The sequence below is a fragment of the Solea senegalensis genome, linkage group LG13 (genome assembly GCF_019176455.1).
Source record: "Solea senegalensis isolate Sse05_10M linkage group LG13, IFAPA_SoseM_1, whole genome shotgun sequence".
Taxonomy (NCBI): Eukaryota; Metazoa; Chordata; class Actinopteri; order Pleuronectiformes; family Soleidae; genus Solea; species Solea senegalensis.
The window spans coordinates 22,206,571-22,222,909 of record NC_058033.1 but is presented as its reverse complement, the minus strand read 5'-3'; the positions used below and the strand labels follow the sequence as shown (position 1 = coordinate 22,222,909).

Below are 16,339 nucleotides of genomic sequence, written 5' to 3'. Positions count from 1 at the left end.
CATCTCTGCATCCAAGGCTGCTTATTATGATATAGTCATACTGACAGATTGTACGGATTCACATTTTGGTTACATTTTTCACAGCAGTGCATAAATAACCGCACAAAATTGAATCCCATTGTTGTGTAGCTCTGAACACGCTCGTCATTAGCCCTGAGGGATTAGCTGTTATCTGTCATACACACCTGTGGTGCAAATGTGGTGCAAATGTGAAACAAAAGGGCTAAGTGAGTGTTATCTTACCTGTTCTGCCTTTGCATCCCGTTTATGATTCGACCGCTTTTGTCACAGACAAGAATTTATTTTTTTTGGACACATCTGCAGAGGACTCGGAAGGTGTGATGTAGACAAGAACTGTTCCAACTGGCATGGAGTGTGGACTCTATAACTTTAGGTCCAAGGAACTCTAAACTGCTTCCACTTTGGCACCACGAGGTATTAGACACAGTCATTTAAACAATGGCAATTTAAGACACTGCTTTACATTTTAATCTAGTTTAAAATGGTTCCCATATATGTTATCGGTGGTTGAAAGGACTTCTTAATGTGAAGCGATCTCTTGGCACCAGTGTAATAAAAAAATCATTTACCTTGGATGTGAGAACCTCTGTGGCTGGTTAGAATCCTCACTCTCATTACTTGGAGTCCTTCTAAAAGCACACTGCTGTCCAACAAACCCAAAATAATTATGATAATGTTGTAAAAAATAGAAAAACTAGTCAGAATTCCTTTTCTTTCAAGTGATGACATTCCTTTAAACGAGGTTCATATCAGGAGGGTGTCCTGTACGTCTTCATTTACAATGCATAAATGCAAAGTATCCTAATAATATATGCATACACTTTCTTACTCACCGATGCTCGGGGACAGAAAAATCATTAAGCAAAAAAAGAAAAGTCAATTTATGGAAGACATTTCCTCTCTGTGTGCCTCATTCGTTCTCCCCTAAAGCAATTTCTTCCATGCACAAAAGGAGAGTTGGTCATTGTCTGTTTGTGAGTGCACGTATGTGTGTGTGACTGTGTGTGTGCGTGTGCATGCTCGAGTGCATGCATGGGAAAGCAGCTTTTGTGTCATTTGTTATAAATTCTGCTGACAGAGACTTAAACAGTGAACGCAGTGGTGTGTGTGCGTGGAGGGAATATCAAGAGGGTTTGCTCCTGCCTGGTAATGGCCTGCAGCTTTAAAGATATCAGGTCCTTCATATGAGGACACACACACACACACACACACACACACACACAGAAACTGAGGGGAGGCACTATGTTTAGCATTTAGGCCCATAAACCTTTTTTGTTACAGTTAATAATTCTGTTTAACACAGGCTGCAGTCATGCTGGCTCAATAATGAGCAGAGATAATGTACAGAGTGATTGAGAGAGAGGGAAATTAACTTTCACTCATACTTTGAGTTCATAATGAAGCTGCTTATCATCTGAACTGTAAGACTTTACTTTGTTTCTTCTCCAGACCATTGTCAAACGGGACTCGAGTCACGTTTTGAAACACGGAAAACATTGGGTGTGTGCTTTTGCGGCCTTGCGTACAAGAAGGTTAAGACATGAGACTTGAAGGTTAAGACTTGAGACTAAAAGGTTAAGACTTGAGACTTGAAGGTTAAGACTTGAGACTTGCTTGCCACTTGTATATAATGTTACATTATTTCTGTTCATAAAGAATAAACAGAGGCAAAATAATAACATCATCAACAACAAAATCACATGATCACACACTACATGCAGCTTTAAAGTTAACAATCAATCAGAGTGCAGCAAACCCACACACGATTGTTGGATTATTACTCCACACTTGTCCTCAGCTGTTCACAGAGTTTTCAGCTGTTTGTCGTAGTTTTATGGTCCACAACCTTACAGTCATGGTTGGTGTTTTCATTGACCTTGTTCCCAGCAAACATCGAAAAATCACTGACAACCGCACTGCTGTTAGGTGCTGGCAGGTAAGGTCCGGTGTGATGAGGTGTGAAATTGAACAATAGCTGAGACTTCTCTTTCTTTTAAACAGCTTTTTTATTACATGTTTTATTTTATTTTATTTTTTTAAATGATCATGAAATTAAAGCATAAATCCTATATTCTGTGGTTCAGTTCACCACATGGGGTTCGCAAAGACGCACAGGAGACAACAAATGTAAATACTTTTAACTTTCAATGTGACTTGATTACATGTTTTATGATTTAATTTATGTACTCTGTGTATTTCCACCCCATGTGATCCCTCGCAAAGCAAAACTCACCGGAAGATTGATAATTGTTTTCTTTGGCCTGTTTTTATTAAGCCCCTGGACTCCAGAAGGGCTCTGGGTTCAGGATTTTACATAAAAGTGGTTTCATTTATTCTGGGATTATGTAGATGAATAACAGTGGCTTCTCTGTGGGTGGCGTTCCCTCCCCAGTCTAATGTTGGGCAGTATGACCTGCTCGTCTGTGAGGATTTGTATGAATAATAAATTAAGTGCTATAATCGCTCGCCATTTAACGGCCCTCAAACATATGCCATGCTTTAAACTGTGCATGAATAGTTGTATAAATCTTTCAGTGTGCACTCACCTACAGTGAGTTTATCACCCAGGGACCCTCGCTTCCTCCAAGGCCATTCATTTTTCATGCAGCTCTGCTCGCGATGGTGCGTGTCCACAAGTGGGAACCGGGGAAGTGCTGCGAGGATCTCAGGTGTTTTGTGGCGTGAATGTAAAACAGCACAGAGACCCTTATCTGATTAAATGTTCCTCTTTGCTTTTTATATGGTGTGACTATACTCCGACCTGGAAGTCCACTGGACATCACAGGTGCACACACAGCAGTGTTTACCACATTTTTATATTCTTCTGTGGAACACTGGAGGTCAGACATGGTTGGATGGCGGTGAATTTTGATTCGGGAGTACATGCCAGATGACAGGGCAACGGTGGTAAAGGTTGTGGGTTCAATAGCGAGCTCTGCAAGTCTATATGCCAACGTGTCCTTGGTTTTTGGGCAAGACATTTAACCCCATGTTGCTCCTGAAAGCTGTGCCGGCAGCGTGTGAAAGATGTGTGTGCTTTGTGAATGGGTGTGAACGTGTCATCAAGACTAGAAAAGTGCGATATAAATACAGACCATTCACCATAATGAGGAAGTAGGTGTAAAAACAGTGGATCAGCTGATGCTGGAGGCCACTAATGAGTAAGGACAGTTTGGTCCTAGGAGCTTAACAAAGAACATTTATGCCAGTCAGGTGTAATACTCTAATGGCGATATTTTAAAACCCAAAACGAGGTGGGAGTGGGAAACACAGCGTGACAAAGGCAGGGAAGTGAAGGTTGTACCTGTGGCAAAGTTGTTGAATACTGAGGCAGAGGATGGAGCAAGTATGGTCTGGATCGGCTCTGCATGAGAAGCCAAGTCTCTGCACATCTGAAAGAAAAAATGGAGGAAAAATCATGATCAGGAATGACATTATCATGATCAATGATCAATGTCAGGCTGCACTTGAAGGGCGATGAATATCGGATTTTAAGACTGACGAGGATGCATGATGGGGATGGGGTGATAGTAGAAGAAACCCCAGAGCTGAGGCTTTGCAGTTGTTGCATTTTATATGGATGGATTATGAGGTCAAGTGGGCCAAGAGTGACCACCACATGGAGGTATTTACACTGCCACACATGTTTTGCAGATGGATGGAACTCCAAGCTGCAGCACTGGTCTGACCATCGTATTCATGTCTTGTGGTATCGACATTGATTCAGCGAAGCCTGAGGCCTCGGGGACGGCTCGCGGCAAAGGGGGGTGGTTAAAGAAGGCTGTGTAAATGTAGGTCGGCTCCAACTATGGGGTTTAGGCAGAAACTGGGTGAGCTGATGACCCGTGAGCTTGGCAGGTGAGAGCAGAACAGGCTGCGAACGTGTCGCGGCACAGTTCTTGGTCAATGCACCCCAGCAGGTGTCTTCATTGAACTGTTGGAGGCGAACTGCAGTCTTTGAAGCGAACTGGACGTGATAGTGGAAGCAGGCCACACCTTACAAACAGAGGGCTAACTCTGTTTCTCCATCCTGGTCCTCAGGGACACTTGTCCTGCAGGTTTTAGATGTTGCTCTGCTCCGACACACCTGATTGTTGGGGCAGGGCAGGGGTGCCTGAGGACCAGGGCTGGGAAACACTGGGTCAGAGACAGGAAGTCGTCAAAAACCCTTGCCCACGAGCAGAGAATGTCTCTACGGAGGCAGACACTGAAGGCTGGAGCCATGTCCTCATCGTTATCAGTCAGTCTAGGATGACTGATGACTTAATGCCGTGGAAGGGTACTGTAGGGGGAGAAGGACGGGAAACTGGCAGCCCAGTTCCGGCAGTAAGAGGGTGCTGAGAAGGGGGAATTGAAGGAAGGGAGCATGGCAACCCAGTGCCAGCAGAAATAAGAAAGCTAAGAAAGGAGGGGGGTAGAGGCACGGGTGGCTGACAAGGTGAAAATGTGCTCTGTAGTTAATGCCTGATGAGAAGAAAGCTCAGTCCTAACGACAGACTGACGACTTCGAAAAAGAAAATCTGCTTTGAGGTCACAAAAACATCTTCTCACGTGCAAAACTGGAAAAAAAAAGTGCAGATGAGCCTCAGTAGGTCAAGGTCTGTTCTTGTAAGAACATCTCCTCACTCTGTTCTCCTTCACCCACACTTCTATTTTTGGAGAGCATGTCACACTGCCTGCAGTCAGGGAGGAGCTCAGCTCACTTCAGCACTGATCTAAATTAGTGGTTTTCAAACTTCAGACTGGAGCTGAGGGAGAATAAATAAAACCCAGAGCTGCCAGCTGACTGCTGGGATATACGGGACCTTTAATGCAGCTGCAGCTGCTTCATTCAGATGCTGAGTGGAGCAGCGAATGACCGGAGGAGGAGGAGAGGCAGCAGCATCAGCATCAGCAGCAGCAGCATCAGCAGCAGGACACACAGCTCTATTCTAATCGCATTTTCCAAACCCACTCTGATGCATACTGAGGAATCTTTCCCACTCCACCAGACTTAACGCATTTAGCGGGGAGGAGAGCGCCGTCCTGGATGCAGACAGAGTGGATTGCTGCAGTCAGAGCGTCCTGAAAGCTCGGAGACCCTCAGCATCAGCAGCAGCAGCAGCATCATCAGCAGCAGCAGCATCACATTACATGATATAACGTCACCACGATCCTGTTTTTCCCCCATTTACACAGAGCAGCTCTCCTGTTCTCATTCACCAGGTAAGAATCACGCTGTTTTCTCTTGGTGTGAGCAGGTTTGTGTGTCTGTGTGCATGACATGGAAGATTATTATCCTCTGCGTAAAGCTCACATTCTTGTCCTGAACGATCGTGCGTTGGCTGGAGTGTAGAAGGAGGGAAGGAAGGAAGGAAGGATGGAAGAAAGGAAGGAAGGAAGGATGGCTTGTGTTCGGCTAAATCTTAAAAGGCCTGCACAATAGATGATGGAGTCCATTGTTCAGTTCATGATGAGTTCACTTCATGATGAATATTAAGGGCTATTCTCAGGGTGTTACCGTGGATTTCTGTGATTTTGTGCCACTTGGTGCGTATTTTCCATGTTAATTGTGTCTGATTGTTTTTTTATTAAAGTAGCCTGGGTCTGAGATTGTGGGCGTGTTTCTGATGCTTCTGATAGGCAGTCTTCTTCTTCTCTGGGTCTCATCGTCATCATCATCATCCTCCTCATGTGTCCTCGCTCCTTCATTGCAGGTAACCTCATGCGCGGGTCGGTGTCACCGCGCTGAGCCCGGAGAGAGCGAGAGAGCGAGCACCAAGGACGCGGACAGAGTGACACGAGTGGCCGGGGAAGGTGGACCGGATGACAGCCAGAACCTCCGAGGCCTCGCGGCTGCCGGTGCCGCTGCACCGCTGTCACGGGGCTCTCCAGGCCAACAACAACGGCACCTGCGTGGAGCAGCTCAGCCTCCTCCCGCCGCTCTCCTCCACCCTCGCGCTCCTCGTGCTGGTGGTCGTGCTCGTGGGGATCGTCCTCGTCTCCCTGGCAACGTTCCACATTCACAAGTGGAAGCTTCGGAACAGGAAGATCCAGCGCGCGCAGGAGGAATACGAGCGCGACAGTCGCAGCCCCGCGCGCGCCGGCGGGAGCGGGGAGCCCGCGAGGCCGTGCGTCATCGTGCGGCCGCCGGTTCGATGCGAGGAGGAGCTCTCGTGCCAGAGCGCGGAGGTCACGGACGTCAGCGGAGCGGCGGAGGACAAACAGGTGCCGCACGACACGGTTTCTCTGGACTGTTAACTCTCAGTTTAACTTCAGGGAAACAGACTGTGGAACTCACTGGAAAAGCAATAAGGCACAAAGAACTCCCACAGCCGACTCTGCTGCTGCTGCTGCTGCTGCGTGTAGATGGAAAACAAACACAGTAAACACGCAGAATACTGAGCAGAATCTACACAAGTGACACTGGAGTCACAACAGTGACAGAGACAAATGACAGGAAAACCAGAGATAATGAGAAACCGTGGCACAGCAGCCATTTTGATATGTTGTAGCAGGGAGAGCACGTGCATTATTGATGATGTTAAGGATTTCCTGCTCATTTCATGTCAGTCAAGACAGGTGAAGCTGTGAGCTCTCTCTGAAACACACTGTGACATGTTAAAATGGCTGCTCAGGGCCTAACATCATCCAGTCAGGCTCCTGAGTGCTGGTTCAGTAAAAATGGCGACTTTAAGTGACACCTGTATTCACACCTATGGGGGAAATGAAGTTGTGCTCATGCAGTTGTTAAATATCTGTGGAAAATAGAAGAGAAAGTGAGTGCAGGACAAGAATAAGTGTCATCGTGAGGTCACAGTGCGTAAACACTTCATCACAAAGATGGATGCACATTCAGTTCTAACCTCAGAGGTCAGTGAGACAAAAAACATATTACTCTAAAGTAATGTGGTGCTATATATGAGTCATCGTCGTCCATGTTTCAAAGAGCAGTTGGTCTGGTTTGCTGCGCGGAGTGTTTGACTGCCATTGTTTCGGTTCCTCTCGAGGAAAATGTCGTGACAAATCAATACAGAGTCGTCCTGAGTGATCACCTGTCGTCTCACGATGACAGTGACACACGCCTCTGTTGAGACGGCGTGAAATGGAAACGATGTGAATACTGCTGATTCTGCTGTCGCCACATTTAAAAACCACCACTGAATATCTACTGAAGAACCAACGACGAGCAATGATGTCCAGAGACTCGTAGAATCAATGCCAAGGCAGGCTGGAGTTGCTCTGGTGGTGCGTCATGTGACGTCACGTCACGTCATGTGACGTCATGGTTGGTTTTCCTTTCATTTGCCACTGCTCTGCTGGGTCAGTGACGCGGCCACAACTCTGCTTCCTCTTCCATGAGTATTTAGCTCACTGATAACTCTTTATGGGACTGTGTAAAGTAATAGCCTGCTTTGACTTTTGGACCTCCCCCTCCTCCTCTTCCTCCTTATCCTCCTCCTCCTCCTCCTCCTCCTCCCCTTGTTTAAACCACAGAGATGTTTAAACTTGAATTCCTTCCCCGGGATGTGACACACACACACACACACTCACACTCACACTGTCGTCGTGTTGAATAATTAAGAGACGATGGTACAGAGTGTGACGGCTCGCTGATCTGCCTTGGCATGTCCTCTGACACACTACCAATATGTAGTTAGACTATAGTGGATGTTGTGGTGCTGTTAGGCAGTGGAAAAACTGCACATAGGCTACAGAAAATAGCTTATTTGTTTGGCGTAGTATTTTTCCTTCAATTGAGTGACTTAGCATATTTGCATTAAGTACTGTCCTCCAGTGTCTGTTAGACATATTATAGGTAGCTCTATAGTTAGCCTGACAGGATGCAAGACTTTTTCGCTGTAGTTATTATGCACATGAGATACTTTTTCCTTTTTAATGTGTCAGATTGTACATTCTTGCGCTATGAGAGTATTTTCTGTTCCAAGTATTTTAAACTGTATTCTCTGACATGTGATGAACTGAGAATTCTTCCAATATTTAAGCTTTCGTTTGAAGCTTTTCTTTCTTCCTTTTATGATTATGATACTTCATGTTGCATCATAGTGGGCCTAAAATAACAAAAACTGTTGTGTCATTAATGTAAATGTATGCCATGATGAGAGCTGGAATGTTTTACAGTAACACCGTCATCTTTCTGGACTTCATATAATCTGCCTTATCAAATGTAATATGTAATATTCAAAGTTTATAAATAAATAAATACATACATTATGTTACTCTTTAAATGTGTCAGTGGTGTCAGTTTCTGTATCTGTAGCCTCGTGACTATAAACAAACAAACCTGCGTGTGCCAAGTTTCCAGAGTCTTGAAGCACGTTAACCTCCTCAAAAATGACCTGAAAGCCACGGATTTTGAGGCGTTAATGAGCATAAAAACTCCAGAAACTTGGTATGGACGTCAGGTCTGGAGAAAATGTGATACTGGCGTAGTTCCCGGACCCGTGTGTTGCTCAAGGGCTCTACAGTGCCCCCTAAGGTGAAAACAGAGGCAAAATTGAGTGCCACCGAATTTCCCGAAACTTGGTGGGAAGATGTCATCGACTAAGACGAACAAAGAAGTCGACCGCGACCATGGCCTCAACTCAACAGGAAGTCGGCCATTTTGAATTTTGGCATCCATTTTGGCGATTTGCAGCCTACGTAAATGAGCAAACTGGTCTGAGTCGTCCCAATACGGCAATCTGTGCTGGACACCTCAAAGAAGAAAAGTTGTTAAAAGGTTTTGCGGATTTAAAACGACATCGCTGGTTTTTGATTGTGATTGTTTCTGGAATCAAATTCTTAATTTTATGATTTATTAGATATGTATTATAAATTATTTTTTTTTATATTATAAATCCATTTGTTTATGGATCTTCTGCATTTTGTGCCTTTATGCAGATGAAGGGACAATGTCAGTGCACATTGTCTAATACTGTATTAAAGAACTAAATGAAATACTTGTACGTCAAGTACAGAACCAGATCCACTGCAAACTCAACACAGTCGTTCACAGCGTCAGTCACACGTCTGACTGCAGGTCAGTGAAAGTGAATCAGCCTCAGTGAGTGTGTGTTGGCGCAGCATCAGGAGTTTATGTTGCTAATTGTCCCCGAGCAGAAGAAAATAACAAAAAAGGCCTGGGGATATGAAGCAGGTGTTTGGCAAGGTTCCAACTCTGGAGGGAGCACAGACAGACAGACAGACAGACAGACTGCCCGTCTCTCTTATCTCATTGGCGTAAGTGGGACAGAATAAAAGGATTTATCATGGCGGGGGATATTGGAAGCAGGTCAATAAAAATGACGAACGCTCTCTACATCCAAACGTATGTTTCACCCGACACACACACACACACACACACACCGTATACACACTGTGAGTGTGACACTTCTGCTAAAGTCTACAGACACATTTACATTTCATTTATTTGTCCGGGCTAAAACAGCGCCTCCATTTCATGGAGAGTTAGGATGGATTTGGTCTGTCTGTCAGAACGGATGTGAGAGTCCTGTGGAGAAGAAGAAGAAGAAGAAGAAGGAGGAGGATGATGGAACCCGGCCGTCAGAGGAGGATGAGTGAGTGGAGGTCAGTCGCTGGAGTGGGCGGCGGCTTGTGTCCTGGGTGGAGGTCAGCAGCTGAAAATGAATGGAGGCTGCAGTGCCTGAGTCAACAGAGGTCAGAGGACAGGAAACTGTGGAGATGAATTTGCTGGGAATGGAACGAGGGGGAATATTGGAGGTCAACGGTCAGAGATGTGATCGAGAAAAGTGGCCAAGAACTGATGAAAGGGTGAAGGTCAATGAGTAAGAATGGACGGATGAGAGTAAATGTAGATTAGTGGCTCACTGATCGTGGTGGACAGATGATGGTCACAGTCCAGGGGCTGCATCCTTCTGAGGCTGCAGTTAAAGATATAATATGTAACATGACACATAGCATCTTTTTACAGTGTTACCAAACTAGAAACATGTTTGCATAATGACAATAAAGAATTTGTGCTCTTCCATGACACAGAACTCTTTATTCCTACTCTTTGTAATGGAGCGTTTTTATTTCCTGTGACCTTTTAATGATTTCATCCGCTTAACTGTCTCTGTTACAACCGTCACTAATGTTTCACAACGTTACATTTGTGTTCAGTGCAAACACACAGACGAACCACAGGCTGCGTCACGTGACCAAAGATTACATACTGTGCTTTAAAGGCCAAAGTGGAGCAACTTGGGCTTTATTTTGAAAAGGGTTCACGGTCCTCAATGTGACAGGGTTCATTAAATACACGTGATTTTAGCCTAATTCTATAAACAAGAAGCCTTAAAAACTCCTGCTACAGTCACGTGGATTTAAATTCTCCTCAGATCAGGTTTTAATTCAGCTGTAAAAGTTCCAAAACTGGGACACGGCAAGTTGTTCCCTGACAGAGGTCAGAGGTCACGGAAATATAAGTAATTATTTGAAAATAAATGAATGAAGTCTGTTTTTTTATTGTCACATAATAACAGAGAGAGAGCGAGAGAGAGACATGAGGGAGATTGAAGTGTGCTGTGGGAATAGCCCAGTTACAGTGCACAGCCTAATTTAGAATTAATGAGGCCACTTTTCTGGGTTTTCTTGTCCCCGGTGGTCTGTTCCTCTCTGCTCCTCTCTGCTGCTCTCTGCTCCTCTCTGCTCCTCTCTGCCCCTCTGTCTGCCTCTGCCTCTCTGCCTCTGCTCCTCCTCTCTGCTCTCTCTGCTGCTCTCTGCTCTCTCCCTCTGCTCTCTGCCCTCCTCTGCTCTGCCTCTGCCTCTCTGCTGCCTCTGCCCTCCTCTCTGCTCTGCTCTCTGCTGCTCTGCTCCTGCTCTGTTGCTCTCTGCTCTCTCCTGCTCTCTGCTGCTCTCTGCCTCTCTGCTCTCTGCTCAATCTCTGCTGCTCTCTGCTCCTCTCTGCTCCTCTCTGCTCTCTCTGCTGCTCTCTGCTTCTCCTCTCTGCTCCTCTCTGCTGCTCTCTGCTCCTCTCTGCTCCTCTCTGCTCCTCTCTGAATACAACTGAAAACTATTTATTAAGCAGAATCTTATTAGAGCTGATGATCATTGATATTGTTAGTATTAATATTTGAGTGCTTGATTTAGAAAAAAACCCAAACACTTTAAATCTCCAGCTGCAACTTCTACAGTCAAAACATTGCTCGGCTCTCGATTAGTGATCAATTAACTTAGTAAATAAACTATTTTGATCATCGATTCATCGGTTTGAAGGTTTTTTCATACGTTTGTGTGATTGCTTCAGCTTCTTAAATGAGAGTATTTTCTGATGAACCCTTCTTTTCTTTGACATTTGAGAACTTCATCATTTCCAGGTTTGACAAACACCGATCAACCTTTTTCTACATTTTCTGAACCCAACGATTATGAAAATGAATCGTTAGTTGCAGCTCGGGCATCCAGGGCACGGCCGTCGTAGCACAGCAGCAGGAAACTGCCTTGTCAACGTTTTATACGCGACACAAACACACAAACTAGTCACGGCCCGTGGAAGCAGTAGTTTCCATCATGACAATCATGAATTAGAAAGATGAGTTCAGCACTGACACAGTCACTGAACTGAGAACAGCTTGTGATTTGGCTCACGATCGATCGCCGGCTTTCAGCAGCGCTGACGACGTCACACTTGGAACCTCATCAGAGCAGGTGCTAAAAAAAAACACCGGGTTCTATCACTGATGGAAAAGCAAGAAATAAACTGAGTGGAGTCGAGTCAAGCCGTGCCGAGCTGAACTGAGCTAGATCTGTATCGTGGAAAAGAGCCATTAAGGTGTTTTTCCCTGATAGTTTCTCAGTGGTTTTACGATCTCAAACTAACAAGCATGAACTGAGACTCTGCAGTGAGCGACAGAGACACTGCTGCTGCTGCTGCTGCTGCTGCTGCTGCTGCTGATGCTGCTGCTGACTCTCGGCTCCTCCTCGGTTCATTCACCCGCCGTCTTGCTGTTATTATTCCACCTTTTTTATTATTCAACTTTTATTTGACTCATTGACTCATTAATAATTTAATGAAGTCCTCGTTTTTCCTTCACTTCACTGAGGAGTTTAGTTTCAGGACATCAACATGGAACCGGGAAAAAGAACCCATTACATTTGAAACTTGGTTTCTGGCTCTAGATATTGAACGGTCTGGAGTAACCTTGGCTTGTGAGACATGGTTTGGACTGTCTCACTAAATCATTTTTTAATCTAATCTGTTGAGCACCTGCAGTATTCATCGCTCTCCTCGCTCTCTTCTGACTGACTTTCCAGACAATCATTGATTTCATTTCGTTTGTGGAAACATATGAAGATCAGCTTGCAAGAACTGGAGCCTTTCATGAGCTGGTTTACTCTCTCTCTGTCTCTGTCTCTGTCTCTCTGTCTCTGTCTCTGTCTCTGTCTCTGTCTCTCTGTCTCCTGTTAAACTCTCACATACTTAAACTTCTTCATAATGAACTACAGAGTCGACGGTGACGGGAAACATGGAAGAAACCTGGGATTGTCCCATAAATTCTGACTGCGGCGACAGGAGCAGTATTTAACCGGAAACCTCTTCAAGCAGTGGCACAACAACTGGATGTTCCAACAAGGCTTTGGCAACTAATCTAGCGGCTGCTCTAATGAATAGGTTTCTAGTTGCACTCAATATAAAAGTAAGACCCTGCCAACAGGGCTGCCAGTGAGCCTGCGACGCTCACTCCACACCACTAATGTAAAGACAACAAACCACGTCGCAGATTCTCTGTTTTACAGCAGTCATTTGCACAGGAAGTGGAGTATTTCATGAGGTAAAGGGCGTTGAATTCCCACATATTTACGAGTCTTTTCCGTGGACTTTACAGCTCACAGTCTGATTATTCCACTGAGCTGTTTTAGCAGATTGGTTCCACGCTCTCCTGTATATCTGCTCTCAGTCCCCGCTGTCACGCCTCCACGATGATGATTTGTCACTGACGGTGTCTGTTTATATGTTTCATTACAGGAGGTTCAAGCTGTGGCTGTGAGGTTAGCGGGCACTCGGAGACGCACGTGCGAGGCCCGAGGAGGGAAAAACAAATCACACCGGGGTCGAGTCGCTCTGCAGCGGCCCGAGTTTTCCTGCTGAACACGGTTCTGCTGATTGTTCATTCATCACTTTGATCCGAACCATTAGTGACAAAGTTAATCACACACATCATTGAAAGATGGATTACTTTTTCGGGGCCGCGGTGATTAACTGGAAGTCAGAGGGTCAGTGAAGCTGCGTCAGCTGCAGGACGAGAATGTGACTTTATTTCACTGGAGTTTTAGCAGCAACAGACCATAATTATATCATAGACCCTTTAGAAATATGTACGTTGCTGCTGAAGCTAATCTGGAAGTTAGAATACACACAATGGCCACCAGAGGGCGACTCCACTGGGAAAATGGAACAATGAACCTATTTTGATTTGTAAAGTCAGAAAACACGTCTCAAACCCGCGGCACATGGACCACATGTGGCACGGCACTCGATTTTTATGCGGCCCCGCCCCTGAACATCAAAGTTATAATGAAAGCAAGCCCAAGATCAACAGAATATTGTAATAAAATATGATTGTTAGCTATCGTCATAAACATTGAGCAGTATATTTATTATAATACATAAGTAAATGTAAAATTATACATATAATTATGAGCATGTTTAGTGTTTTTATCGTGAATCGTTCCATATCATAACAAACACTTTTATTTTGAAATAAACAAATATCGTTTTTTTGATATGTATATATATATATATGTTATTTTAGTTTCTATATATGTTATTTTAGTTTCTATATATGTTATTTTAGTTTCTATATATGTTATTTTAGTTTCTTGTAATATTTATATTTTTCTTATGTATATTTATACTTCTACTTTATGCTGGTGTTTTTTGAGTGGACAGCAAAGTAAGAATTTCATTGTACAGGGAAACGTGTTTCTTTACTGTGCACATGACAATAAACACTTTGAATCTTGAATCTTGAATCTTGAATGATTTTAATCTAATTTCCACCACCGTTTGACTTTTTTTCAACGTGAGACCAGACTGGACACTCATCGGCCCTCAGGTCGTTTGTGGTCTAGATCCATGGTTCTCAAACTGTGGTGTGTACCAGTGAGTGGTACGCAAGCTTAGAAAATGATAATCAGAGTCGTTTTATCTCTAGCTCCATCTTAATCTCATGTCCCTTTATCAGTGTGTGAAATATACATGATGTGAGGATGATGAGAGAATAAATTTGCTTCCTGTAAAAAGTCTGCAGCTTTAGCGTTGTTGCTGATAACGGTGTTGCACTGCGAGAGCTCATTATTTTCTCACTTATTCTCACTAATTTCAGGCCTTCTTCAGCTGAACATGACGTCCAATTCTGTAAATGAAGTTCCCGTTTAGAGGAAAACTCCTCAACTCGTCTACAGTCAAATCCCAAATGTCGAGGCTTCACAGCAGCAGTTCATAGATGTTATCTCCAGTGGTTGCTGCTTGTTTTGACCCAGACTTAAATAATTAGCATCTATCAGATGGATTACACTTGATAGTAGTCGTGCAACATTCTCGCTGAAAATGTACATTTTCGCTTCATGCTGGAAGAACATGTGGCATTAACTGATGGTAACGTGGCCATGAATGCATCTTAATATCATGAGCTCTGTGTGTTCACCAGCATCATCTCTGCTGTGTGATGGAGTTCATCTGCGCAGGTTTGCTCACGTGTTACGTGATGATTCTCTGCGGTGATCCGACTCAGTCAGCGGAAGATCGATGAGGTTTATTTTGTTCATTTAACACGTGGATCTGGGGCAAAGGCAGCAGCAGCCAGTTCACACCTTTGGTTGTAATAACAAATCAAACAAGAAACATCATGCGATGTCGCGCTGTGAGCTGCTGCTCGTGTCGACACCGACCTCTGAAGGTTTGGTGCAGTTAAGAGTGACTTTAGGATGAGATGACTGATGGATGGCTGCGCTGCCTCGGCTGTCACTGCTGCAGATTAATGGCTGCGCGGCTTCATGTCCTGTATAGTAATCCATTTGTAGGACACTACATCATTTTTGTGACAAGTGAATTAGAGTTGTGTGTGATTGCTCACCTTTAGTTTGCGGCACAAAAGCTTGTGACATTTCCCCTAATAACACGGTTGTGTAACGGCGACACAGACACAGAAAGGTGAAATCTGAGGCAGGTTTTTTTTCACCACTGCTTCCAGGTCCAGACGTCAAAGTGAGCAAGCGTTGGCTTCATAAAGAAATGACTTAACTTAACTTAACTTCACTTGCAGTTCAGGTTATAATGTTATTATTCTGCCTCTGTTTGGTCTTTGCAAACAGAGACAACGTAACATTTATATACTGCTGTCCTTCTATGAGCAATACTATCAGAACTGACTGAGGGAGCATCTGTGACTTTTGTAAGTCGCTTTGGATAAAAGCGTCTGCTAAATGACATGTAATGTAATGTAATAATGTGTGTATACAGCTGTGGTGTAGAGGCGGGGCTTGATTTAATGTGATAATGGTTAAGTATAAGACACTTGTTAATGGGGGTGGGAATCTTCGGCTCCTTGCTTCTTTGTTATTTGCTCAGCTGCACTTCAGAGTTCCACCTTTTTGTACCGTTCTTTTTACGTTATTTAACATTTTAATATTCAGAATTTTGATATTTGTGACTGACTTAAGAATCAACGTTTTTTCTTCACCTCGACGTGTTAATGGTTAAAAGTTACACACTACAGCTTTAAAAGAAAAAAGAGAGACATGGCCAAGTGGTTAAAGTGTGTGTGTGTGGCACTGAGGGCTTACCTGAATGTTGCCTGAGCAGCTGATCACTGGTTTGACTCGTGGTTGGACGGAGCATCATCTGCACTGTAACTTCACATAAAGACAAAACAGAGACAAGTATGTTTGTGACACAGGAACACAACAAACCTCGTACGTCTCTGCCACAGAACTCCATCGTTTCATTTTAGTTTAGTGTTCGAGTCACAGAGCAGAACCTGAGCAGAACCTTGTGACAGAACCCTTAACAAAGACATTACAAGACAGACAACGTGAGCTTCGTCCCCGCGGGGACAGAGGTTTACATCCTGAGATGTAAAACACAGAGACATAAAAGAACCTAAAGTACATTTACTTTAGTAACTATTTACTTATTTAGTTTTATTCTACTATTGATCCAACAGCTCTATTTTTCTTTCTTTATTATCATGTAGTTTATGGCTCGTGTAGCAGCGCACGGAACTCTCATCTCACTGTTTATTTTGTTGTGTTTTGTTATTGTCTTTACAGGGTTTGTTACAAACCCTGTAAAGACTTCAAACTGCACAAACAA

The 16,339-nt window shown here is 44.1% G+C and overlaps 1 protein-coding gene across 1 annotated transcript; it reads left to right on the top strand.

Moving 5' to 3' along the window:
• Positions 1-4,837: 4,837 nt before the first annotated feature.
• LOC122779189 (uncharacterized protein C11orf87 homolog) lies at positions 4,838-8,235 on the top strand. The gene is made up of 2 exons (XM_044041319.1): positions 4,838-5,226; positions 5,718-8,235. The coding sequence occupies exon 2, from the start codon at positions 5,827-5,829 to the stop codon at positions 6,259-6,261; it is 435 nt and encodes a 144-aa protein (XP_043897254.1). The 5' UTR covers positions 4,838-5,226; positions 5,718-5,826; the 3' UTR covers positions 6,262-8,235.
• Positions 8,236-16,339: the final 8,104 nt, after the last annotated feature.